The sequence below is a fragment of the Furipterus horrens genome, unplaced genomic scaffold (genome assembly GCF_987537825.1).
Source record: "Furipterus horrens unplaced genomic scaffold, mFurHor1.1.pri manual_scaffold_13, whole genome shotgun sequence".
Classification (NCBI taxonomy): Eukaryota; Metazoa; Chordata; class Mammalia; order Chiroptera; family Furipteridae; genus Furipterus; species Furipterus horrens.
Genome location: NW_028327183.1, coordinates 45,979,736 through 46,004,806, shown reverse-complemented (window position 1 = coordinate 46,004,806; position 25,071 = coordinate 45,979,736). Strand labels below are relative to the sequence as shown.

At 45.8% G+C, this 25,071-nt stretch overlaps 1 protein-coding gene across 1 annotated transcript; it reads right to left on the bottom strand.

The window, feature by feature from the left end:
• Positions 1 to 9,623: 9,623 nt before the first annotated feature.
• LOC149994958 (histone H3.3A) lies at positions 9,624 to 10,364 on the bottom strand. The gene has a single exon (XM_090259000.1). It carries the CDS (start codon positions 10,271 to 10,273, stop codon positions 9,863 to 9,865), a length of 411 nt encoding a protein of 136 aa, XP_090115126.1. The 5' UTR covers positions 10,274 to 10,364; the 3' UTR covers positions 9,624 to 9,862.
• Between the last annotated feature and the right edge of the window lie 14,707 nt (positions 10,365 to 25,071).

The window sequence follows — 25,071 nt, the reverse complement described above, 5'->3', positions numbered from 1 at the left end:
ATGTACCATTTTAACCTTTGTAAGTTCAGTGGCATTTACTGATCCAAGATGTTGTGTAACAATCACCAGAATATTTTCATCACCCAAAAGCAAACTCTACGCTAGTACTCACAAGAAGGAAGGAAGGAAAGAAGGAAGGAAGGAAGGAAGGAAGGAAGGAAAGAAGGAAGGAAGGAGAAAAGAAAAGACCTCACAGTCACTGAGCAATCACTGCCCACCCCATCTTTCCCCCAGTTCCCAGAAACCACTGAATCCGTTCTCAGTCCCAATATACCTGCCTATTTTGGATTTTTCATGTAGATAGAAAGAAAGAATAGATGCTTTGTGTCTGGCTTTTTTTTATTTAGTACAGTGTTGCCAAGATATATCCATGTTGTAGCATGTGTCAGTACTTCAATGTTTCTAGAAATAATAATTCATTGCACGGATATACCACATTTAGTTTATCCATTTGTGAACTGATGGACATTTTTGATGTTTCCACCCTGTGACTCTTGTGAATAATGTTACTGGGAACATTTCGTACAGGTGATTGTTTGATCAACAGTTTCAGTTTGCTTGGTTCTATATCAAAGTGTAGAATTGCTTGTTCCCATGGTAATGTTATGTTTAACTTTTTGAGGAATAAACAATTTCTCACAGCGGTCGTACCGTTTTTACATTCGCACTAGCAACGTATGAGGTGTGCAATTTCTCCACACCTTTGCCAACACATTTTTTCCATTTTAAAAATAATCATCACTCTAGTGAGCTGAAGCTGTAGGTCCTGGTTGTCCTGATGTGCTTTCCCTTTAACAGTGACGGTGAGGAGGGCGGTTGAAGACGGCGGCACAGAGGGTCCTGAACTTGCCTCCTGCCACAGACACAGCAGTCAGTTAAGGAAAACAGAAACTCACAAAAATTATGAAACATCAACTCATAAAACATGGGGTGGGAGGTCGGATGGGGGTCTAGGAAAAAGGTCAGAAATTAGGGGCAACTATAATAGCATAACAATAGAAATGATTAATTGCTTAAAAAATGATAATGTTTGTGTGTAAATATGTACTCAGTTTGAGTGGTGTTTTCGTGTAATAGATGTCCTGATTTGTATGTACATTTGGGATTTAATGAAGTTTCTATGTCAATAAAAAACGTAGCTTTAGAGTGCATTCAAACTTAACTTGCTGCCTACTTAAAATAGCCTGGTGTATGTATAGACTGATATATGACAACCACACACACACAAAATTTTAGGAGACACAGGAAAGATAATAAGAATGGAATCTAAACATAACACTAAAAAGAGTCATTGAACCAAAAGACTGCTGCAGAACAAAGAAACAGAGGAGTCTAAAAAACAACCAGAAAACAATTAAAATGCTGTAAGTGTCAGGTAGCTTTGTTCTGAGAAACCAAGCGGAAACCATTCTATGACTAAACACCAGGTTTATTGAAGAAAAAGAGTAAAGGGGGTCGGAAGAAAGAAGAAACTCCGAGTAGACTTGCAACCATAGGAACAAGGAAAAAAAAGAAGAAAGGAAGTGCAGAGGCGCCCGCTAAACCACACAAGCTGTAAGAATCGCCTGCCTGAACGCTGCAGGCGCCATCCCCACATTTGCCAAGCACACATTTGGGTCACAGCAAGTCTACCAATGACCATAGTCAGCAGGTTATTTACATCTCCCAGCTTTTCCCCCACCAGGCCACTCAATATATCCTGCTAGGTCCAGCAGCATTTCCTCTGGGAATGAGCAAAGTCCATTTTTATTTCCTATGGAGGGGTTAGGTCCAATTTAATTTGCATGCAGTTCATTTGCATACGTGAAAAGGCCTGTTGGACAATCCAGCTGCAGACACGTTCTGACAATGAGTACATACAAAAGTGGTTAATACCCTCTCGTCCCCCAGTAATAAAGCCGCTTCAGGGAAAAGCAGGGCACAGGATACACCTCGGAGCCGTCCCCACCTTCCCAAAGTGAAGTAGCAAAAGACGCCTCATCCACTTGGCTCCACGCGTCTTCTGCTTTGCCCACGTTCTTCTGTAAACTTCAAACTCTCCCGACGGAGCTGGTCAACACCCTGACCCACCTCGCACTCCCAGCCCAGGACCGGAGGGTAATCGCTGCTCACCTAAGCCCAGCTGATGTTACTATTCAGGGGAAAGACACTGAGGGCCAGTGGCCTTTTATTTACAGATTTGGAAACTAATTTGGAAAAGTGGGCAAAATGGGAAATGTGCCAGGTTTCTGGGGTCACTCCAGAAACCAAGACAGGAACTCAAGTGCCAAAAGGACACTATGTGTACTTCAGTTATTTTTTTCAGTCATTTATTCACTGACACACGGTTTGTACCTCTCAGGCACAGGCGCACGCTCTGAGATTCATGCTCAGGCTGCCCTGCGAACGCCACCGTTCCCATTTGCTTCATGGAGAGGAAGAGAGAGAAGAAGAGGGGAGGGGAGGGATGTGTGGAGAAGGGGATGGAAGGAAGGAGGAGGGAGAGGGGAAGAGAATGTGAATGAGAGAATGGGAGAGGTTGTGCACGACCCTTGCTAGGCTATTGATGACTTTAGAGGTCACTGGTGTAACCAATGCCATTATCATCTTACTTGTTTCATTGGCGTTCTGGACAAAAAGGCCAAAGACTCTCTAGGAGATCATGACCCTATAAGAGTTATGACAACAGGGCAAGGGAAAGGCTTTCCGTTCTCCCCTTCATTGGAATTCTTTTTTGTGCTTGAATATCCTGCATCTGTGGGAAGGCCAGCATTTTATTCTAAGAGAAGCCCCATGGGATCAGAAGGTGAAGGACCGCGCCCGGTGCACTTCTCTGCCTGTTTTCCTCTTCTTTTTCTTTTGAAACTGTGTAAACTGAACAATGAGGTCATGTCTGGATTTTTTTGGTAGTTGCAGCCCAATCAGTAACATCAGTAGTTAGTAACATGAGTAACAAAGAGGGCTCTGAGCCCTGGCCCAGCTCACTCAGTGCAGGCAGGGCCTGGGTGTTGGCCGCCTGGGTTGGGACCGAGGGAACAGCGGAGATGAGGCAGGGAGGGAGAGGTTCTTCTGCACAGAGGGGCCCATAGGCCTTCCCAGCATAGGAGATCCAGGGTCCAGCTGAGCACAAGCATTACAGGGAGCACAGGGAGGCTGCCTGGGGAAGGAGGGGTTTGATCTTAAGGCACCAATTCTCAGAAAGTCAGTATCTCAGGGCAGATGCACCCTGAACACAGAACTTTCACTCATTCATCCACCCCTTCATTCATTCATTCATTATCACTGAGCACCTGCTCTGTCATCAACCCTGTGCTCACTGTCTGGGGTGGTCTGTGCTAGTTGGTGCTGGGGACCCAGGGTGACTTAGATGTAGGCCCTGTCCTGGTTTTCAAGTCCAGTGAGGGACACAGACCACGCCAGACAATTACCCAGAGTAAATAGGGCTGGGAAGATGGCCTAGGGCATCAGGGGTGGCTTCCTGGAGGAGAGGCTATCTGAGCTGTGGCTTTAAGAATGAGCCAGAACTGTGACTATTTCACTGGGGTTCAGCCCTGGGAGGACAGAGGGCAGGGCAGAACCAGTCACCCTGTGGGGCTTAACCTGAGGGCACTGGGAGCCCCGGGCAGGTCCCAACCAGGGGATGAAAGTGGTGAGGTTTGCGTCTGTGGAAGTCCCCAGTGTCTGTCTCCTGTGAGGGGGGCAGGAGGGCTGAGACACGAGGCAGGAGAGCAGGGAGGAGGCTTCTGAGAGCAGAAATGGTCCTGCAACACCAGAGTCCCCAGGGGCTGGGGGACAGCATTTTCCTCTCCCTGCTCTTCTGGCCCCGCCTCTCCTACAGCTGCAGGGCAGGGGAGCAGCCTCCAAACCGTGGATCGTGACAGTCTTTCATTTGTAGAGCCAATGAGTTTGTCAAAATTGACACTTTAAAAATTAGAAGTTTATTGAAAATAGAATAGTGCACACTGCATAGAGTACTACCATTCCTGGTAGTTCAACTGCTTTTAGATGTAATATCAATTTTTTCCAGTGAGTCATGTGTACACAGGTAGTAAACATGGGAGTGGGAAGGCTCCAGGCACAATCTTGTGTCTTCTTTCCTGACTTAACTGCCCCATCATGTCTTCTAAAAAACACGGCTTCAGCTCCCACGTCTTGTGCCCCAGGTGTTTTTCTTGGGAGACTGAAAGTAGGCCCTGCACCCAGCCCTCTGTCTCTGCCAGTCCCAGAGAAAAATAGGGTCCCCGGGGCAGAGTTGGGGTTGGCATCTCTGAGGAGGGAGAAGCCCATCTGCCCTCCTGGCTTGGATCCTCTTCTCGGTAGGCAGCTGAGTCAGGACTTGGCGGGGAAATGGAGGGAGGCCAGGGGAGGGGAGGGGCATCTCGGGGGCTGTGCTGGTGAAATGGGCATTGAGGGCCAGTCTGAGGACACCAAGAGCCCTGACTTCACAGTGATGGGAGTTTGGGGTCAGACAGTCCTGGGTTCAAATCTCTGCACTTTCTTAAAGGGTCATGTAGGCTATTTAAAGAGCTCTGTTCATCCCCCTGTATAGGAGGGAGATTTGATATTTTGTGTTGAAGTCTGTCGGCTTTGAGTCCCATCTCACTCCCTTCCAAGACACGTCAGAGCCGATCACGTGTGCCTTCCCTGCAGCAGAACAGACATCAGTCCCCCACCCCCAGCCTGCAGACGGGAATCTTACCCCGGCCCAACGTCCTAGGCAAAAAAAAGTCAATGTCAACATTCACAACTGCTCCACATGGGAAGGTACCTGAAGCCATCTCCTCAGGGGAGTCCCGGTGCTGTTTCCTGGGCCACGATAAGCATTATTTCATATTCGGTGGTGCCTGGTGTCCATCAGAGTTCCCGGGCAGGCACCTGCACAGCAGAAACCTAGAATCCATACATGTTAAAAAGAAAGAAAGAGCCCCGGCTGGTGTGGTCAGTGGATTGAGCAGCACCTGCGAACCAAAGGGTGGCCTGCTCCATTCTTAGTCAGGGCACATGCCTGGGTTGCAGGCCAGGTCCCCATTTAGGGGCACATGAGACGCACTCATGTTTCTCTCCCTCACTTCCTCTCTCTAAAAATAAAAAAAAAATTTAAAGAGAGAGAAAGGAAGGAAACAGAAAGCCGCATAAACCGCACCCAACAAGCTGCCCCACGTCCCCATCCGTGTGCTGCCCGTCTGGCCCATCGGACTGCGGGGAGCCTGGCTCCTCTGATGGACCCAGAGCCCCATGGGGATGCTAGGCCCACGCTGAGAGAGGGTCCACTGGAAGCCCCATGGGTGTATTCTCTCTGCACAATTTCTCAGGAAGACCCTGGCATGAAGCTCCACTGTATGTCAGAGCCACAGTCTGGACTAGACCCAGACACCCCAAATCCCAGCCAGGGAACCCCGATGTGCACCAGGCCCAGCCCCTCTGGAGAGGGAACGTAGCCCCAATCTCAGGCTCCCCCGGGACACACCCCAGATAGAAAACCACAGCGCCTGGTGTTGCCGGCCCAGCCGGGATCCTTGAATGGGAAACAGACCACCCACTGCTGTTTGCTGATCACAGGCTTCCCTTCACCACCAGGTGCTCACGAACTTCCTCCTGCTTCCATCCAGTGTTGTTTCCATCTGGCCTCAGGGAGCTCCTTCCAGGAAACAGGCAGAAATTTAGGGGAACTTCCTGTTTTCCACAAGAATGTCAAGTATGTGGGATGTGGCTGAGGAGGAGGGGCTATACTCCTAGTGGCAGAGGTGTAGGCCCACCCTCCAGCGTCTGATTGGGTGGAATAGCGCCCTTTGCTCCACCTGTGAACTTCAAGCTCCAGGCAGGTCTCTGCTCCATGCAAAGGCCGTTCATTACGTGCCAACATCTGGGTGGTCAGGCTTCAGTGCTCTGCAGCAGCAGCAAGAACTGCAGAAAAAAAAAACCTGGCATGAAGTCCCACTGTATGCCAAAGCCACAATCTGGACTGGACCCAGACACCCCAAATCCCAGCCAGGGAAACTCCATGGGCACCTGCTATAAATAGAAGGAGCTTTAGTACCAGAATAAGGTCTGGCCAACTCCATGCCAGGGCTACGTTGCTGGGTCCACGCCAGGACCCCGGAAATGACCTGTAACAACACCTCTAAACTGGGAACTTTATTTTTTTCTTTTTTAGTAAAAAATGTAAGCAGAAACTATTCAGCATACACGATACAGATGTGCCCCAAATACAAGCGTAATCCTGTCTTCAAATTTCAGTGGAGAATTTCCAATTAGATACTCGACTTAGGTAGTTGTCCCAATTTCTTTTCCCTTTGCTTCCCTCCACCCAGTACCCCCTTCCCACCAGCATGAACCGCCCCCCTTAGTTCATGTCCATGGATCGTGCATGTAGTTCTTTGGCTTCATCCTTTCTTATTCTATTCTTAACATCCCCCTACCAATTATGCTTCTTAGTCCCTGCACCATTTCCCCGTTTCTTCCCCTTCCCACTCCCAGCTGATAATCTTCCAGATGATGCCCATACCTATGATTCTGTTCTATTCTGGTTGTTTGCTTTGCTTGTGTGTGTGTGTGTGTGTGTGTGTGTGTGTGTGTGTGTGTGTGTGTGTGTTTTGATTCTGTTGTTGATAGTTGTGAGTTTGTTGTCATTTTAATATTCATAGTTTTGTTCTTCTTTTCCTTAAATAAGTTCCTTTAACATTTCATATAATAAGGGCTTGGTGATAATGAACTCCTTTAGCTTTACGTTTACTGGGAAGCACTTTATCTGTGCTTCATTCTAAATAATAGCTTTGCTGGATAGAGTAATCTTGGTTCTGGTTCCTTGATTTCTTCATTTTGAATACTTCTTGCCTGTCCCTTCTTTCCTGCAAAGTCTCTTTTGAGAGATCATCTGATAGCCTTAGTCTTATTAGGAAATCTTTGTAGGTAACTCTCTTCTCTTGCTGCTTTTAAGATTCTCTGTTTGCCTTTAAACTTTAGCATTTTAATTGTGATGTGTCTAGGTCTGGGCCTATTTGGCATAGCTTTTTTGTGACATTCTGTGCTTCCTGGACTTGTATATCTATTTCCTTCATCAAATTAGGGAAGCTTTCCTTCATTATTTTTTCACATAGGTTTTCAATTTCTTGCTGTTCCTCTTCTTCTGGCACCCCTATGATTTGGATGTTGGTATGTTTAAAGTTCTCCCAGAGGTTCCTAAGCATCTATTCATTTTTTTTCAATTCCTTTTTCTTCTGTCTACACTGGTTGACTATTTATTTCTTCCTTATGTTCCAAATCATTTATCTGAAAAACAGCTTCCTTTCTTTCATCATTGGTTTCATGTGGATATTCCTTTGTATCACTTAGCATAGCCTTAATTTCTTCACTTATGTGTTTGTCATACTTAATCTTGTCTGTCAAGTCTGTGAGCATCATTATCACCAGTGTTTTGAACTGTGCATCTGTTAGGTTGGCTATCTCCTCGTCACTTAGTTCTCCCACTGGAACCTTGATCTGCTTTCTCTTTTGGGCCATACTTCTCTGTCTCATCTTGACAGACTCCCGTGTGTTTGCCTCTGTGTATTAGGTAGAGCTATCATACCTGTTACATTGTTACAGGTAGAGTCTTAGGTATTCATCAGTATGAGCAACTGTTTCACCATGTTCTGGTGCTGTATGTGTGGGAGGGGTCTGAGAGAAAACAATGCCCCTTGCTCAGCACTATCTCCTTTTTCAGGCACTTTTCCCACTTTCCCTATGGGACTGGGGCCTCTCTAGCTGTTTCCCTGGTTGTGGTTCCCAGTGTGGGTAGGTCTGTGTATGTCCTAGATCCATGGGGACCCTTTAAACAAAGAGATTCTGCTAAGAGACTGGCAGTTTCTTCCACTACCAAACTCCAACTAGTTTTCATAATCAGAAGTAATGAGGTTTTATCTTCCCCAGTGCTGGAACCCTGAGCTGTGGGGGTCTGGCCTGGGACTGGGATCACTCCCCAGGTGTCCCTCTTGGTTATTATAATGTGTGTCTTCTCATTCCCCAGGCAAAACACAGTCACTGAGTTCCTGTCACATCGATGCCAAACCGGATCCTCTCCATCCCAGCTCCCTGGCTCTGCCCCTCCTACCTGTCTGAATGAGTATTACTTCTTTATATCTTTGTTTGTTGGACTTCCATGAAGTTTGATTTTCTGGTAATCCTTTTTTTTTTTTTTTTCCTTTGTTTGTTTTGAGGTAGATGTAATCCTTCTTATGATTGTGCAAGGAGGTGAAGCATGTCTATCTACGCCACCATCTTGGCCAGAAGTCTAAATTCCTCTTTACAGCCAAACCAAATCCAGATCCATTTACAAACCACAACTATTCTTTGATGTCTTCTTCTCTCAGCCCTGCCCGAGGGGAATGGGGTTAACTGTTTTACTTCAAAATTGTTCCTCTCTTGCTCCCTCTGGGTTCCTAAGGTTGATCTGCTACCTCACCCCTGTCCCTGCCCTGGTAAGAGTGGGGTGGGACATGGGCAAGTAATCAAAGAGGTTTTATTCTTATTTCCAGGTGTAAGACTGAAGGTTTTTGGTATTTCAAGAGAAGACTGATTTTTCAACATTGTAGTAAATTTTTTTTACTATTCAGTTGAAATTAAAATTAAAAGTTTTCATGTTGAGATGTGCTTTTGATCATTTGGACCTAATCCTATTAACATATTCATATGTTCCTGAATTCTGTACCTGTTCATCATCTCTTGGGACTCTGAAACTAGAAAGGAAGAACTCGTGTGACAAAAAGTGAGTGATTGTGGGTGTGGTCAGGTCAAAGGGCTCAGAAACTCAGGTCCTACCACATAATGGCCCAACAGAGAGTCTGATGGCAAGGAATATGATGGAGAAATAGCAAGTTGAAAAATTACGATCATCCAGGTTCTGTGGCTGAGCTGGATCTCAAAAGCAATCCAGTTCAAGAGGAGAACTTGCCTCCACAGGCTTTCAAGTCTGAGTGGACACACTCACTGCCAGCCACTCTTGACGCTTTCTCTTCTACTTTCTGGTATCAATGCTATTACTTTCCATGGTTAAGCAATTATCCAGAAATCACTGGCCTGCACCCTCACTTATGTCAATAGTTTTCAAATTCATTAGGCAGTGTCTCTGAACATGGCAGCATATACTAAAATAGAAGGTGATCCCTCGGAGTGAGTAGAGAATACACCTGGCCAGGGCACGAGGGTGCATTCCAGGAGTCCCAGTGGGTGTCTGAAATCAGGGATAGTACTGAACCCTCATCAACTTCTTCCACTCTGCCGGAAATGTGGAAGCAGCTTTTTCGTTGGCAGACACTACCTCTCCTATAATTTTTGTATTTTTCAGTCCAAACCTAGTCTTGAATATTTGTAACCACCCCTTACTTGCAGAAAATTGCTGTTGTTTTTCCTTTCAGGAGATCCATGCTGGAGTTGATGCATGAGCTCCCTGGAGCACCACAGTGTCATCAATAGGAACACATTTTCTGTTCATGTCTTCTATTCACAAATTTAATGCCTTTTTTTTTTTTTTTTTTTTTTTAGTTGCCATCAATAAGAAATTTACTTGTTTTAAAAAAATCCAAATGCTGGCATTGTCCAGAAAAATTTAACAGGTTTATTTATATTGTTATAAAGTTGAACTGCTGAAACTTGTTCACTGAAACATCTTTACTTGCATTAATGCTTTATGTCCCCGCATTTATATTAAAAAAATTCACACACAAATGAAAATGGAAAAACTGCCAATACCTGATTTCTGTCCCCTATTTTCCACTTGCAATCATATACTTAGGTACCTTTTGACCCCATGGAAAAAAAATATCTAACGTTCAGAAGTACCAATAACAGGAAGAAGAGAATTTTTTTTTTTTTTAAAGAATGAAATGTTTCCCATCATAGTGGACTCTTAAGCACGTTCTCCACGTATGCGGCGTGCTAGCTGGATGTCTTTTGGCATAATTGTTACACGTTTGGCATGGATAGCACACAGGTTGGTGTCTTCAAAAAGGCCAACCAGATAGGCTTCACTTGCCTCCTGCAAAGCACCAATAGCTGCACTCTGGAAGCGCAGATCTGTTTTGAAGTCCTGAGCAATTTCTCGCACCAGACGCTGGAAGGGAAGTTTGCGAATCAGAAGTTCAGTGGACTTCTGATAACGTCTAATTTCACGGAGTGCCACAGTACCAGGCCTGTAACGATGAGGTTTCTTCACCCCTCCAGTAGAGGGCGCACTCTTGCGAGCGGCTTTGGTAGCCAGTTGCTTCCTCGGTGCTTTACCACCGGTGGATTTGCGGGCAGTCTGCTTTGTACGAGCCATGGCAGAGAGATCTCTTTAGTTACCCCCCTTTTCCTTCGGCTGGAGCTCTGTGAGCTGAAGGAGGCGCTGGCGTTAGAGAGCGACGGCGGCTGCGAACCAATTTAATGCCTTTTGCATCTTAACTAAGCACTTATCACACACTTGGCTGTAACTTTTACAGTTTTAGGTTCGACAACAAAGTTAGCATTTTTTTTCTTTCTTCACAGTTTCACAGATTGAAGATTCTTTCTACCATAGATCTTAGCAACCTCAACATACAATGTTCTTTTTTTTTTCTTAAGTTGACATTTCACCTTTTCATTAAAGGAAGCACTTTATGACTTCTCATTGGCATTCGTGAATTGCCAGCAGCATTACTCTTGCACTTTGGGATCATTATTAAGTAAAATCAGCGTGGCGAGAACACAGACACTGTGATACCAGGACAGTCCATCTATTAACGGAGCCGGCTACTAAGTGACTAAGGGGCGGGAAGCATATACAATGTGGACACGCTGGACAAAGGGATGACACAGGTCCTAGGTGGGTTTGGGCAGGACAGTGTGAAATTTCATCACATTACTCACAACCTTGAACAATTTAAAGTGTATAAATTATTGCCCTGGTTGGTGTGGCTCAGTGAATTGAGCACCACCCTGGGAAACGAAGAGTCATCAGTTCAATTCCCAGACTCGGCATATGCCTGGGTTGCAGGCCAGGTCCCTACTTGGTGGCGCACAAGAGGTAAACATACATTGATGTTGCTCTCCCTCCTTTTCTCCCTCCCTTCTTAGCTCCCTGAAAATAAAATAAATAAAATATTTTAAAAGATGTATTTGTTTCCAGAATTGTCCACTTAACATTTTTAAACCACTGTTGACTGTGGGTCACTGAAGCTGCAGGAAAGTAAAAATGGGATAATTGGGGACTACCGAATATCCCACACTTTGTAGTGTGAAAAGTTATGCTAACTGTACAAGGTGACTCTGGAGGTAGAATTCGGCATGACCCAGTGGTTTTCTGGTGTTTCCAGTCCATCTGCGTGGATTAAACATCCAGCTTTCTCCATTCAATCTTTCTAAATCTGGGGTTGTTGTGATTTGGCCATGAGGACATTCTTTTTTTTTTTTTTTTAAGTATATTTTATTGATTATGTTGTTACACTAGTTCCAATTTTTTCCCCCTTTGCTCCCCTCTGCCCAGTACCCTCGTTCCCTTCAGCAGTTCCACCCCCCATAGTTCATGTCCATGGGTTGTGCATATAAGTTCTTTGGCTTCACCCTTTCTGATATTATTCTTAACTTCCCCCTATTTTGTACCAACCAATTATGCTTCTTAGTCCCTGCACCCTATCCCCATTTCTCCCCCTCCCCCCTCTCAGCTGATAACCCCCCAAATGATCCCCATACCTATGATGCTGTTCCTATTCTGGTTTGCTTAGTTGGATTTTGTTTTTAGTTTTCAGATTCAGTTGTTGATAGTTGTGAGTTTGTTGTCATTTTAGTGTTCATAGTTTTGATCTTCTTTTTCTTAAGTAAGTCCCTTTGACATTTCATGTAATAATGGCTTGGTGATGATGAACTCCTTTAGCTTTACCTTGTTGGGAAGCACTTAATCTACCCTCCATTCCAAATGATAGCTTTGCTGGATAGAGTAATCCCAGTTGCAGGTTGCCTTTCGTCACATTGAATACTGCTTGCCAGTCCCTTCCTGCCTGCAAAGTGTCCTCTGAGAAATCAGCTGATAGTCCTATAGGCACCCCCCTGTAGGCAACTCTCCGCCTCTCTCTTGTTGCCCCCAGGACTCTCTCTTTATCTTTCACCTTTGGCATCACAATCATGATGCATCCTGGTGTGGTCCCCTCTGGGTCCACCTTGCCCGGGACCCTCCATGCTTCCCGGAACTGTATGTCCATGTTCTTCGCAAAATTTGGGAAGTTTTTTCATTTTTTTCAACTCTTGCTTCCCCATTCTGTACTGATTGACTGTTTCTTTCTTCCTTATGTTCCAAATCATTTATTCGAACCCCAGTTTCCTTCCCCTCACCATTGGTTTTGTGTGGATTTTCCTTTTTCACTTAGCATAGCCTTCACTTCTTCCCTTATGCATGTGCCATACTCAAGCATATCTGTCAAGCCTGTGAGCATCTTTATCACCAGTGTTTTAAATTCTGCATTTGTTAGGTTGTCTACCTCCTCATCTGTTAGGGTGGCTATCTCCTCGTCGCTTAGTTCTCCCACTGGAACCTTGATCCGTTACCCCTTTTGGGCCATATTTCTCTGTCTCCTCATTCTGACAGGCTCCTGTGTTTATTTGCCTCCACGTCCCAGGTAGAGCTGTCACTCCTGTTATGTTGTAAAGGGTGGAGCCTTAGGGATTCATCAGTACAGGGCGACCTGTTTCACCACGTTGTGGCGCTGTATGTGGGGAGGGGTCTGAGAGGGAACAATGCCGCCTGCCCAGCACTCGCCCCTTTTTCAGGCACTTCTCCCACTTCCATATGGGACTGGCGCCCCTCTAGCTGCTGCCCTGGCCATCGTTCCCAGAGTGGGTGGGTCTGTGGATGTTCTAGGGCCGTGGGGGCCCTTTAAACAAGCAGACTCTTCTGAGAGACCGTCAATTTCTTCCTCCATCCCAACCCATTCTGGTCTTCACAGTCAGAAGCAATGAGGCTTGATTTTCCCTGGTGCTGGGACTGTGAGTTGCGAGGTCTGGTGAGGAGCTGGGAATGCTCCCCAGGTGTCCCTCCTGACTTTTTAAAATGTGTGAGTGTGCTTTCCACCGGCTTGCTGCTGCTGCTGCCACCACACCTCGTCCTCTCCGCCCCAGTTCCACCCCTCCTGCCTGTCTGGATGAGTGTTTCTTCTTTATATCTTTGTTTGCTGGACTTCCATGCAGTTTGATTTTCTGGAACTTCTGGTTTTTCTAGTTTTGAGGTAGTTGTATTCCTTCTTAGTTTTGGAGGGAGACGCAGCATGTCTGTCTATGCCTCCATCTTGTCTGGAAGTCAAGGATATTCTTTATTCCTTAGGGTGCATCTTAAAGAAGTTGTCTCCTTCTCAGAAGGTGAATAATCCCACAAGGGTTCTGGGGCCTCAAAGTGGGACAGAGGATGTAGTCTCAAAGCTTGGAAATGACTAAATTTCTCAAGAGGATGCTGAAAAGCTTCTAGTTTGGAATACTTTTCAACCATTTAATTTCCCTGAGCCTCCTTTGACTTCTTTATATTAAACCCCTTGGTTTTAATACTAGCAATTTGCTGGGGTAATAACAGTGCTTCCAGAAGTCCTACTATTTGGGGTCTACTATTGAGTGGGGTATCATCTGCTGTCAAAACCCTCTGTTTTCCTAGCTCACCCAAGTCCTATACTACCCCAGAGGCCTGGTCCGTCGTTGTCATCATAGATATTAACCTTCATTCCTACTGCTCTTAGCAAGCCAGAATGAGAACACAGGTGAAACTTCTCTTCAGACCCCTTGTGGCCACTTGCTGCCATTGCTGGCAAAACTGTCAGAACAAAAACTCCTTGTTGGCTGCAAAGTTTCTTTTGCAAAATCATGTGATGCTCTAATGGGTACTCTTTTGCAGGTAAATGCTTTTCACTTACTCTTTTAGGATTCTCTATTTATCTTTGACCTTTTGCATTTTAATTATGATGTGTCTTGGTCCAACTTTTTTGGGACTGTCTGTGCCTCTGGACTTGTATGTATATTTTCTTCATTGAATTAAGGAAGTTTTATTTTCATTACTTTTTCAAATAAGTTTTCGATTTCTTGTTCTTCCTCTTCTCCTTCCGACACCCCTATGATTCGGATGTTGGTAGGTCTAAAGTAGTCCAGAGGTTTCTAATGGTCTCTTCTTTTATTTATTTTTTTTTTTTGTATTCTTGTTTCTTCTTTCTGTTCTGATGAAATGTTTATTTTTTCCTTTTTTTTCCCTAATCATTTATTTGAATCTTAGCTTTCCTCCCTTCACTGTTTGTTCCCTTTATTTCACTTTATGTAACCTTCATTTCTTCCTTTATATTTTTACTCAGTCATTTCTCTGAGCATCATTATCACCAGTGTTTCAAACTTTGCATCTGATAGGTTGGCTAACTCCATTTCAATTAGTTCTTTTTCTGGGGTTTTGTTCTGTTTTTTTCATTTGGGGCATATTTCTTTGCCTCCTCAATTTGGCAGCTTCCCTGTGTTTGTTTCTGTGTATTAGGGAGAGCTGCTTTTACTCCCTGTCTTAGCAAGGTGGCCTACATAGCAAAGGCACCTGTAAATTGTGTGGGGTGGAGCCTTAGGTAATTGCTAGGACAGGACCATCCACTTCACTGCTTTGTGGCTCTGTCTGTGGCAGGTGGTTCATAAAGGGGACAATGCTGCTGCCTCACTCCTTGCATATTGCCTGGTACTCACCCTGTTTTTAGTCACTTCACCCACTTCCCGTATGCGACTGGAGCCCTTCCAGTTGCTGCCCTGGGGTTTGTGTTCTAAGAGCATGCAGGCCCTTTAAGGGGCAAGAACTCAGTAGTTTCTTCTGATGCCCCAACTCCCACTGGTTTTTAGAGCAAGAGATTTTGGGGGCGTATCTTCCCGGTATTGGAACCCTAGGCTGTGTGGTCTGGCCTGGGATTGGGATTGCCCACTCCCAGGGTATCCCTCTCGATTTTTATCCACCACACAAAATGTGGGATGTCCGTTCAGCTGCCACTGCTGCTTGTCGGAGCCACACCGCCTCTCCGTCCTGTGTCTGTGACTCGGACCCTCCTACCTGTCTGGATGAATGTGGCTTCTTTAAATCCTTGGTTGTAGGACTTCCATATAGCTCAATTTTCTGACGGTTCTGGCTGTTATTTACTTTTGAGATCTAGTTGTAATTCTATGCCTTTGCCAGTAGGCGGAGCATGTCTACCCCCATGTTCATCTTGAATGGAAGTCACCAAAATTAATTTTTTGGAACAGTTGTAGGTTAGTAACAGAACTGAGGTAAAGGTACAGAAATTTGTTATAGCCTACATCTACTCACGATAGGCTGCCTCTTTATCAATATCCCCGTGGGATGTGGTAATTTACTAAAATTCATGAACATACAATTACACTTCATCATTAATTTGTCAAACAAGGTTTCTAAGTTCCTGCCTTACAGTTTTTGACACTTTTTAGTATACAGTAGTCCCTCTCTATATCGTAGTTCATTTATCGTAGCCTCAGTGTATCGCGGGATCTTTAAAAATATTATATTTAATTATTTATCGAGGAATTTTCGCTATATCGCGGGATTTTGCGGTACTGTATGCATATGTTGTTAAAGTTACATACGTTTAAGAGTGTAGAATATGTTTAAGAACATAAGTAGTGTTTATAAAAGTGTGGAAAAGATTAATAAGGGAATGGGAAAGGTTAATAAGGGACTGGAAACGGTTTATAAGTGTGTGGGAAAGGTTTATAAAGCCTTAAAATATATATAAATACTAAAAAAATTTAAGGTTCCTACTTCGCAGATTTGCACCTATCGCGGGGAGGGGGTCAGGGGGGCGGGGTCTAGAACGTAATAGCTGCCATAAATGGGGGAATACTGTACCATCAAGTCAGGAGAGCACTTCTCTGTTGGGCGGAGTCAGTCTGACAAAGCTGGAATAATCTGCGAGTAGGGAGCGGCCAGGTCCCGCCCCTTCCCTCCCATAATCCACCCCGCCTAGTCACAGGCCCCGCCCACTGGTATTTAAACCCACCCCAGCCTGTCTGGGCTCAAATCCTCTGAGAGGACCGCAGTGCCTGCACTGCATTGTCTGAGCCGAGACTGGGGCTTCCAGCATCTTGGGGCCTGGAAGCGCATTCCGAGGAGAGGACAGCACTTCGTAATTGAACGTCTGTCTGTCTGCTTTGTTGAGTTCTGCGTTTGTTTGGAGGACATACTCTCACCTCACACACATACATACACACACAAATCACACATCACACATCCATTTCTGAAGCCAGGAGAGGGGGCAGGCCGTCCTGGGAGCGGCAGGTTTCCCCACCATGTCTGCACCTGAGGAGAGTAGGGTCATGTCTGGCTCCTCCCCTCCCTCGAACAATCCCCCAGCCCCGATTCTCCAAGCTTCATGCCAACCTCACCCCGCTTCTCACTCTCTTCTACAAAGAACTCAGACCAAAAAGCTTCTCCCCAGGGACCCCAAGCTATTTTCCATTCTCCCCAATAACAGCACCTTCATCTCCATCATCACCTCCACCACACACCTGCACGTGGGTACAAGGTCACCTCAGTAAGTGTCCCTCATCCCGACAGGTGTTGGGACAGACTCTCATGTTGGCCTCCACCAAACAACAAAAAGGTCGAACGTCTTATTCAACTTGACCGACTCTCAGAGTCCTGTCGTACTTTCCCGACCTGGTTCATGTAAATCAAGCAAAACTAGGAAGTCTACAAAGGGCGGGCTTCCCGTCTCTGTCTGGACGCCCTGGCCCGTGTGCGCATGCGCCCACGTTTGGGCGAGAAGCCAGAGGTAGGATGCGCGGCTGAATGAATTACAGGTGCAGGTAGGGCGGCCCCGGCAGGTACGGTCCGTGGGTCTCCCGGGTGCTTCTCACAGGTGCGGTCATTCCCACAGCTCTGCGCTGTGTGAGGAGGACGGAGGCAACATGGGCCCCTGGTCCAGGGGCTCCAGATCTTTTCAGGACAAAGGGCTGCAGCAGGCGGTTGGCTGAGATGGGCGGGGACCTGCCCGGAACCACAGGGCGCATGCGCGAGGCTGGGGAGGCTGCTGAGGTGGGCGCTCCTCCCACCTTCTCGGGCCGGCACCGCTCGGGTCTGGGAGTGCGAGGGGAGGGGCCCCGGCCCTGCTGGCAGTGTGCGCGGGTCGCTGGACACACGGGGCAGCTGGCGCCCAGGCCTCCTCCGCAGAGAAGCCATATGTTCGGTGGACTCCTACACCTGCAGGAGACTCCGGGCCCCACAGGCCTCTGTCCAGGGTCCTGGGCGTCCCCCTCCTGCCCACGGCCCAACTCTGCACCCTGCCTGTGCGGTTCCGTCCCTCCAGGCTCTGGGGCGTCTTTTCCTCCGGGACGCTGGGAGCCGCGCTGTTGCCGGGGTGTCCTCCCCGAACGCGGTCCCTCTTTCGGAAGCTGGGCCTCTGGCATCACAGAGCCTGTCGCCTGTGACCGCGGGTCCTTCCCCGTGTGCAGTAGGTGGGAGCGGCCAGGACTTCGGGAAGCGGTTACAGTACAGTCTGCGGTGAAAGTGGACAGTGGAAGCGTCTTAAATTCGGCGCCATGAGAGCGGGCGACAGGGCCGTGGTGGGACCAGGCGGGGACGCGGACGTGCTGCTGCGGAGGGCGGGCGTGGCCGCGGCCTTGGGTCAGGCGGGCGTGGGTGGCACTCAGGGTCATCAGACTGAGGTTTGGTCTGTGATCTCTAAGGCAGATCGTACGCGCGCTTGTAAGGGTGGGCACGGGAAAGCCCTGGCAGTATCGGCCTCAAAAACGTCAGAGTACTTTTCAGTTGGGGAACACTGGGCTTTGCCCCCAAATTACTTCCCTTCATGTGGGTGCTTTTACACACTGGAAATTTTTTCAGTGAAAATATTTCAGAAATATTTTTGAATCTTCTCACAAAATATTTGGCAAAAGCATTTACCCGTGGGAATCTAAAGTCATGTACTGACTGGAAACTGGGTGAGCGGAGTAATGTACTCTTTACAGGTTTTTCTGCGGCTGTCATTTGAGTTTTCTTTTTTGTCATTGATGATGTTTCGCAAATATTTGGTTTGAAGATCTGTTTGTTTTTCTTTTGTAGTCATTAGTAATTAATTTAAATATTAAATACAAAGTTTTATTTTGAATCTCTGAATGTTTCCATTCTTCCCATATTGGCATAGCTGATGATTTCTGTTTTTATTTTGGATTTGTCTTGATTTTATGTTTATGAAGAGCACGTTGTAACTATAAGCAGCTCGGGAATAAATAAAATGTAAAGCAAAGCTCCTCCCCATCATCAACCCTTGTCTTCCTCTCCTCAAAAAACACACTATCTCCTAACACTGGCAATAAACCTTCAACTGTGACTCAAAAAGAAATAAACAACAAAAAAAAACCACTATCAACTGCGTCTAGGGGGACCTTCAGGAAGGGTCTGTGCCTAAAGTGCAGGTCTGCACTGACATGATGGGAGGTAGCAGGTGCTGGGGGAGTAGAAACTCTGTTCTGGGGTCCCCAGGTCAGAGCCTGCCCTGCTATTCATTGTGTGACCTGAGTGAGTGATATGGCTTGTGTGCCTCAGTTTCCTGAATTGGAAAATGGTGCTGAAAACCAGGTGAAAGGAAGTCATAATTGTGAAGAATTTCCACCTGTGCCTGGAGCATAGCAACTTAATACATGTATATCTTTCACTCTTTTGCCTTTTATTATTTTTAAAATTTTATTTATTTATTTTTAGATTGCCAGGAGGAGAGGGAGGAAAAGAGGGTGAGAAACTTCTCACATGCCCCCAGCTGGGGAACTGGCCCGTAACCCAGGCATGTGCCCTGACTGCAAACTGAGCTGGCAAGCCCATGATTCGCAGGTCAAAACTCAATCCACTGTGCCATGCCAGCCAGGGCTCTTTTGCCTTTTAAATGTAATTTGAATTATTTATTTCTGGGAACCCATACATTCATATCAGGCTTTCTTATGGCTGAGCCATGTGGCAGTGTCTGACTGTACCAAGACTGATTTCACCAGTACCTAATTTGTATCTAGTTTTCACAGATATACTAACAACATGGAAAATATTTGCAATATCATGATAAAGGAGAAAAAGCTAGGGTCAAAGTGTACATACTATGAACCAATAGTGCAGCTGTTCACAGTGCATGTGTGTTCACGTGCACTCAGTTTCTCCTTTGAGGGCCAGGGAAGAGTACGGGCTTGCCTGACTCCAAGGTGGTAGGAGGACAGTGTCTTCAAACTAGTATGTCTAGGATGGTTTCTCACTCCCTCCCCCAACTGACTTGTTTTCAATAGTAATTTGTTGAGCTAAAATTTATATAACAACTTTAAACCCACCATTTTAAACATTTAGTGTATATATAACTCAAAGCATTTTCTGAAAAGTGTATGTACCTAGGTGGGCAACCATCACCACTAATTCCTGACACCCCCTCCTCCCAGCCCCTGGCAACCGCTAATCTACGCCTTGTCTCTATTGAGTTTGACTGTTGTGGACATTTCATAGAAATGGGATCCTAGGTGGCCTCTTTCACTCTGCATAGGGGGTCTCGGTTCATGCTTGTTGTAGTGTGTGCATCAGGCTGTCATTGCTTTTTGTTGTCAGTGATACCCCACTGCATGGACACACCACCTTTTATGTACCCACTCCTCAGCTGATGGAAAGCGGGGGTTTTGATTTCCACTGATGGCTGTTAATAATGCTGTTTTGCAAATAAACAAACAAAATAGAAACAGACTCATAGTTACAGGTTAGAATAACAGTTGCCACAAGAGAGGGGGTAGGGAGGCTGAGTGAAAAGGAGAAGGGAGTGAGAAGGACACATTGGTCGTCACAGAATAGTCACAGGCATGTAAAGTCCAGCACAGGGGATACAGCCAATAATGTTGTCATACCTGTATGGTGCCAGGTGGGCACTTGAAATATCAAGATGGGGGGCACTTTGTAAAGTATATGATTGTCTGTTATGCGATTCACCTGAAACTAATACATACTAATATTGAATATAAACTGTAATAGAAAAAAATGACAATGCTAGTATGGATATCTGTTTACAAGTGGTGTGGATTGGTATTTTGTGTTTCTTATTACAAGTTCCCTAGTGACTAAAAGTGGTGAACATCTCATGCCATTATTTACCATTTCTATATTTTATGTAGAGCAATGTGTTTGTAAACTTCACCATTTCTTATTAATATACTTCTGTCTGTTGCCTGAAAAGTAATTGTATTCTGGATAAAATTTTTTGATCAGGCAGGAAATATGCAAATATCCCCTCCCATGGTGTGAGTTGTCTTCACTTTCTCAATGACGTCCTTTGAAGTTTTTCATTTTGATGGATTCTAACTTCTCTGTTTTCACTTTTTTCTCTCCTGTATTCTCATCTAAAAAACTATTGCTTTACTCTTCTTGCTCATAAAGATTTATTCATAGATTCCTTGAAGAATTTTATAATTTTAGCCTTTATATTTCTCTGTATGGTGCCAGGAACTAATCCGACTAGTTTTTTTCTTTTTGCATGTGCATGTCAGTTGTCCCAGCACCACTGGTTGAAAATACATTTCTTTTCTCATTGAATTACCTTGGCACCCTGGTCAAAAGTCAATTGACTACTCATGTGCGAGTGTATTTGTGGAATCTCAGTTCTATTCGATTGCTGTCCATCATGATGCCAGTCCACACTGTTCTCATTTACACTGAGCTTTGAAATTGGGGCATTTAAGTTCTCCAACTTTTTCTTCTTTTTCAAGAATGTGTTACCTGTCTGGGTCCCCTACATTTTCTTATGAATTAGTATCAGGTTGCCAGTTTCTGCACAATGGAGAGCTGGCTTTTGATAGGGATTATGTTGAATCTGTAGATGAATTTGAAGTTATTCTCATTTTAACAATATTAAATCATCTAATCCACAAATGTGGAGAAATGGTTTTATTTCATAAAACATGTAACATGGCATTATTTAAGTAACCTTTTGTGTTGTATGAATAAAATAAACCATTCTGACTTTTATTATCTGTTATGATCAAGAAAGTACTGGTGTGTAAATTAATTGGGGACATACATTTTAACTTGTCCATGATAGTTGTGTTGTTGCGGGAAGTTACCGATTGCGAGAAACTCAAGTGGCACTCGGAAAGGCGGAGGAACAAACTTTTATTCACGCATGCTGGCCCAAAGAAGTAGTCTCCAAAGGTCTGAGCCCCGAGCTGCACATTTTACAGGCTTTTATGGCATTTTGTCAGCAAGTATAGGAATCAATACTCATTGGCAGATCATTTGCGGGCAAACTGTTCAAAAAGATTCTCTGATGCAAATACAAGCACAGTTAGTTACGGAAACAGAACATGGCAATTATTTTCCCTATCAGTGCGATCTATTCTTGAGTCTTCAGTATCTAAATTCTTTTCCAATTCACTCTAAATTCAGGAAGTTCTTGTGATGACCTCCCTTAGTGATAATCCTGGAATCCAGCCAGTAAATTGAGTTCTAGATATGTGGTTATTCTCTGGCTCCTCTTCCTTGTCCGAGGTGCACTACTCCACTCCCCAAGCTTACCTGCAGGCTTGAGAGGGTTTAGGGTGAAATGTTCAAGGTCATTGTCTGCCTGTGTTCTTTTGTATCACTCACCTCCTAGTTGTATTTCTTTATATCCCTCTATGAAGAAGGGGTTGGGCTCTCTGTACAGACCTATGGCTGAGTTCAGATTCTAATGATAATGGAGGTCACTGGAATCTGTGCATAATGTGGCCCCTTACAAGACAAGTGCCCGAGGATGGGACACCCAGTCACCTCATGGTCCCCACCTGGGTCATCCTTCATCACCCCTGGTGTCTAATTGTGGTTTCCTCATCCACATGGCAAGGGGGGATGACTCATGTACTTGGATACTTCTCTATGGTTTTGCTAAACAGGGTCCAATTTTTTAAAGTAAAAAATGTTAAATCTTCCCAGATCGACAGTGTCGTACTCTGGCATGTGTGGAGTCTCAGCATGGAGCATGTCCAGCTCTGGCAGAGAAATATCAGCCCCTCATCTCTGTACTTTCAAAGCCCCTTCTGCTTATATTGGGCTGAGTGGCTTCTGTTTGCTGCCACTGAGCATTTGAAGCAGGGAAAAGAGCTGGCATGCCCATCCCAGTGAGGATCCCCAAAAGCTCTGTTGCAGTACCTGGAATCAGGCCTGACACCTGAGGAATGCAGGCGGAGCCAAAGAGCAACCTCCCCATCCAGTCAGCGCACAGGACAGGGCCCAGGGCCCTGGGGAGTGGCCCTCCTGCATGCCTGACATTCTTGGAACACAGATGGAATTCCTACCATTCTTGCCTGGCTCCCTGCAGGCAGGTGGAAATAACACCCCCTTGATACCAGGAAGGAGAGTCATCCTATTTAGCTGCTGGGCTACAGGGAAAGCCAGTGGGGAAGCCTGTGACAGGTGGAAACCCCAATTTCCTTCTCTGTTTCACATTCCAGAAGGACAGTCAGCCAGAACTGCGTAGAGGCACGTCTTACTTGGGGTTTGTCCAGCAGGGCCTAACACTGGGGCCTGCTCACCCCTCTCGGAGGGGCTGGACCTGGGACTGATGGAGACCCCATGCATGTGACCCACAGAGGGGCCTCCTGCCCGGGTCCTCCTCCCACTGAGGGAACTGGGCAGAGAGAATAAAGCCAAAGGGCTTTCAATATCTCTTATTTCCCATGAGAACCTGAGTGTTTCTGACCTTTGGAAGACACAGTGTCCCCAACAATGGGCACCTCACTTTGGCATGGCAGCACTGATCCCTGACATCACAGAGCTTTATGTCCAGTAGAGGTAGCAGACCGGCCACAGACAGTGACCACTGAGACTGGGAAGGGCAGAGGAAGCTGGCTATGGGACTTTTGTTGTAGGTGGTGGTGGTCTTGGGTGCCTAGTGGCCTGACTGGATACAGGACAGCCCCTGAGCCAGGAATTTATATGGGTATCAGGAGGAATGACACACAGCACAAATTTACACAAAATGTAGTTTACTACCCACACAGGAAAGAATAGGGTTCCCAAAGGGGAAGGGTTCGTGTTAGATCCAGGGGAAGTAAGGGGGAAGCGGGGTTAGCCGTGGCTTTCGTTTTGGCCAGAAGTTGGGGCAGGTCTTGCTCTTTGTGTTTTGAACTTCCCTTCAGGTGAGGGGAGGGAGCCCGAGGTCTTTCTTAAAAGGCTGAGCCAGACGTGGGGCTGACAGGGGGAAGGCATGGGGCTTGAATGCTCTCAGTCAAACATCAGATAGGAAGCCTTCATCTTCATTACAGGGTGTTAAACAGGGCTCTGTAAAGGGTGTTTGTTTCCTTGGTATCATTTCTCCATTAATGAACTTCTTGCAGTTACTCCCATTTTTATATTACTGTATAAATCTTAGGTAGCCCTCATACTGGTCTACAGTGACAAGAGACGGGGTAAGCTTGGAGACTGGAGCAGTGCTACCTGGACAAGGAAGAGGAGCCACAGACACATAGTAAATTGAAATTCATCAAAATTAAAATATTTTTGTCCTGGCTGGTGTGACACAATGGATTGAGCGCTGGCCTGCAAACCCAAAGTTCATTGATTCCATTCTCAGTCAGGGCACAGGTTGTGGGCCAGGTCCCCATTTGGGGGTGTGGTAGAGGCAACCGATCAATGTGTCTCTCACATGTTGATATTTCTCTCCCTTCCTCCCTCCCTTCTCCTCTCTAAAATAATAAAAATGAATAAAGGCTAAAAAATTTAAAACTTTTATTTCCAAAAACACCATTCATAAAATGAAAAGACTACTTCCAAGAAAATATCTTCAAATCAACTATCTCCAACTTATTTACAAAGTTATCTAGCTACATCTTCCCATTTCTCTGTGTTTGGTGATGACAGTCTTCCTCCTTTTGATCCCAGAGATATGTGTGAGGAGCTGCAGGATGTCATTTCCTTGCCCCTTTTCCATGATTCATCTAGTTAATTATCTCCTACTGGTTTGAGAGTCACTGGCTTGCTTCTTTATCCCTAACAATATGCCTGATTAGAGAAGTGTATCTAGAAGATAATGAACACTCTTACCAGGCAACAATAAAAAGCCAAACAACCAAATAAAAACTTGTCAAAGGAGTCAAAACATTTCCCCAAGGACAATATACAAACAGCCACTAAGCCCATGAAAACGGATTAACATGTTTAGTCATTAGTGAAATGCAAATCAAAACCACAAAACCGCTTCACACCCACATGTACAAGTATAGTCATAGCAGAATTATTCATAATAGCCTAAAATTGGAAAAGGCCCAGACGTTTATCAGCTGAGGAATGGTGTGTCTGGGTCTCGCCTGTTCACCACGATGCTCAGGTTGGAATACCTGGGACACTTGCGTGGGCCACTGTCACTGTGGCGAGTGCCCACGGACATTTCCTGGACGGCAGTCATGTTGTGCCTGGACCACCCTTGTAGTTCTTACTGTGATTGCAGGATGCGCCTCAGCAAAAACCATTAGAGACTTAAGAGTCTCTTACTCACAGATCCTGCAGGGTACACAGCACGTCCGGGGACCACACAGAGAGTAGGGGGGCGGGGTGCAGACGTGGACCTGGGGTTCTGCCTTTACATAGATCCAGGATGGGGTGTCTAGGGTTTGGAGGATTCACTCTTTATTGGAGAATTTAAAGAATTTAAAAGGAATTAGAGCACAGAAAGGGAGCCACAGGGGGCAGGGGCGGGTGGAGTGGACAGGGAAGGTCCGTTAGTGAAATTAAAGCATAAAAGCAGGGATTAGAGCACAGGAGGGAAGCCACACGGTGGCAGGGTGGAATAGGGGCGGTGCTCAGGCTGTCAGTTACCCAGCTTGCCTAGGGCTTTAAAAGGTGAAAGTGATGGGGCGAGCTGCCTGCTCCCTAATCTACTTGTTTGGCTAGCAGCTGTGTCACATCTGGGTTTCTGTGTATGGAGATGATGACTGTGATTTGGATGACTTGGCCTAATGGCAGCATTTACATTACAATCAAAAGCATGCCTGGCCAGTGTGGCTCAGTGGGTTGAGCACCAGCCTGTCAACCAAAGGTCACAGGTTCAATTCCAGGTCAGGGCACATACCTCATTTGTGGTCCAGTCCCCAGATCGGGGTGCATGAGAA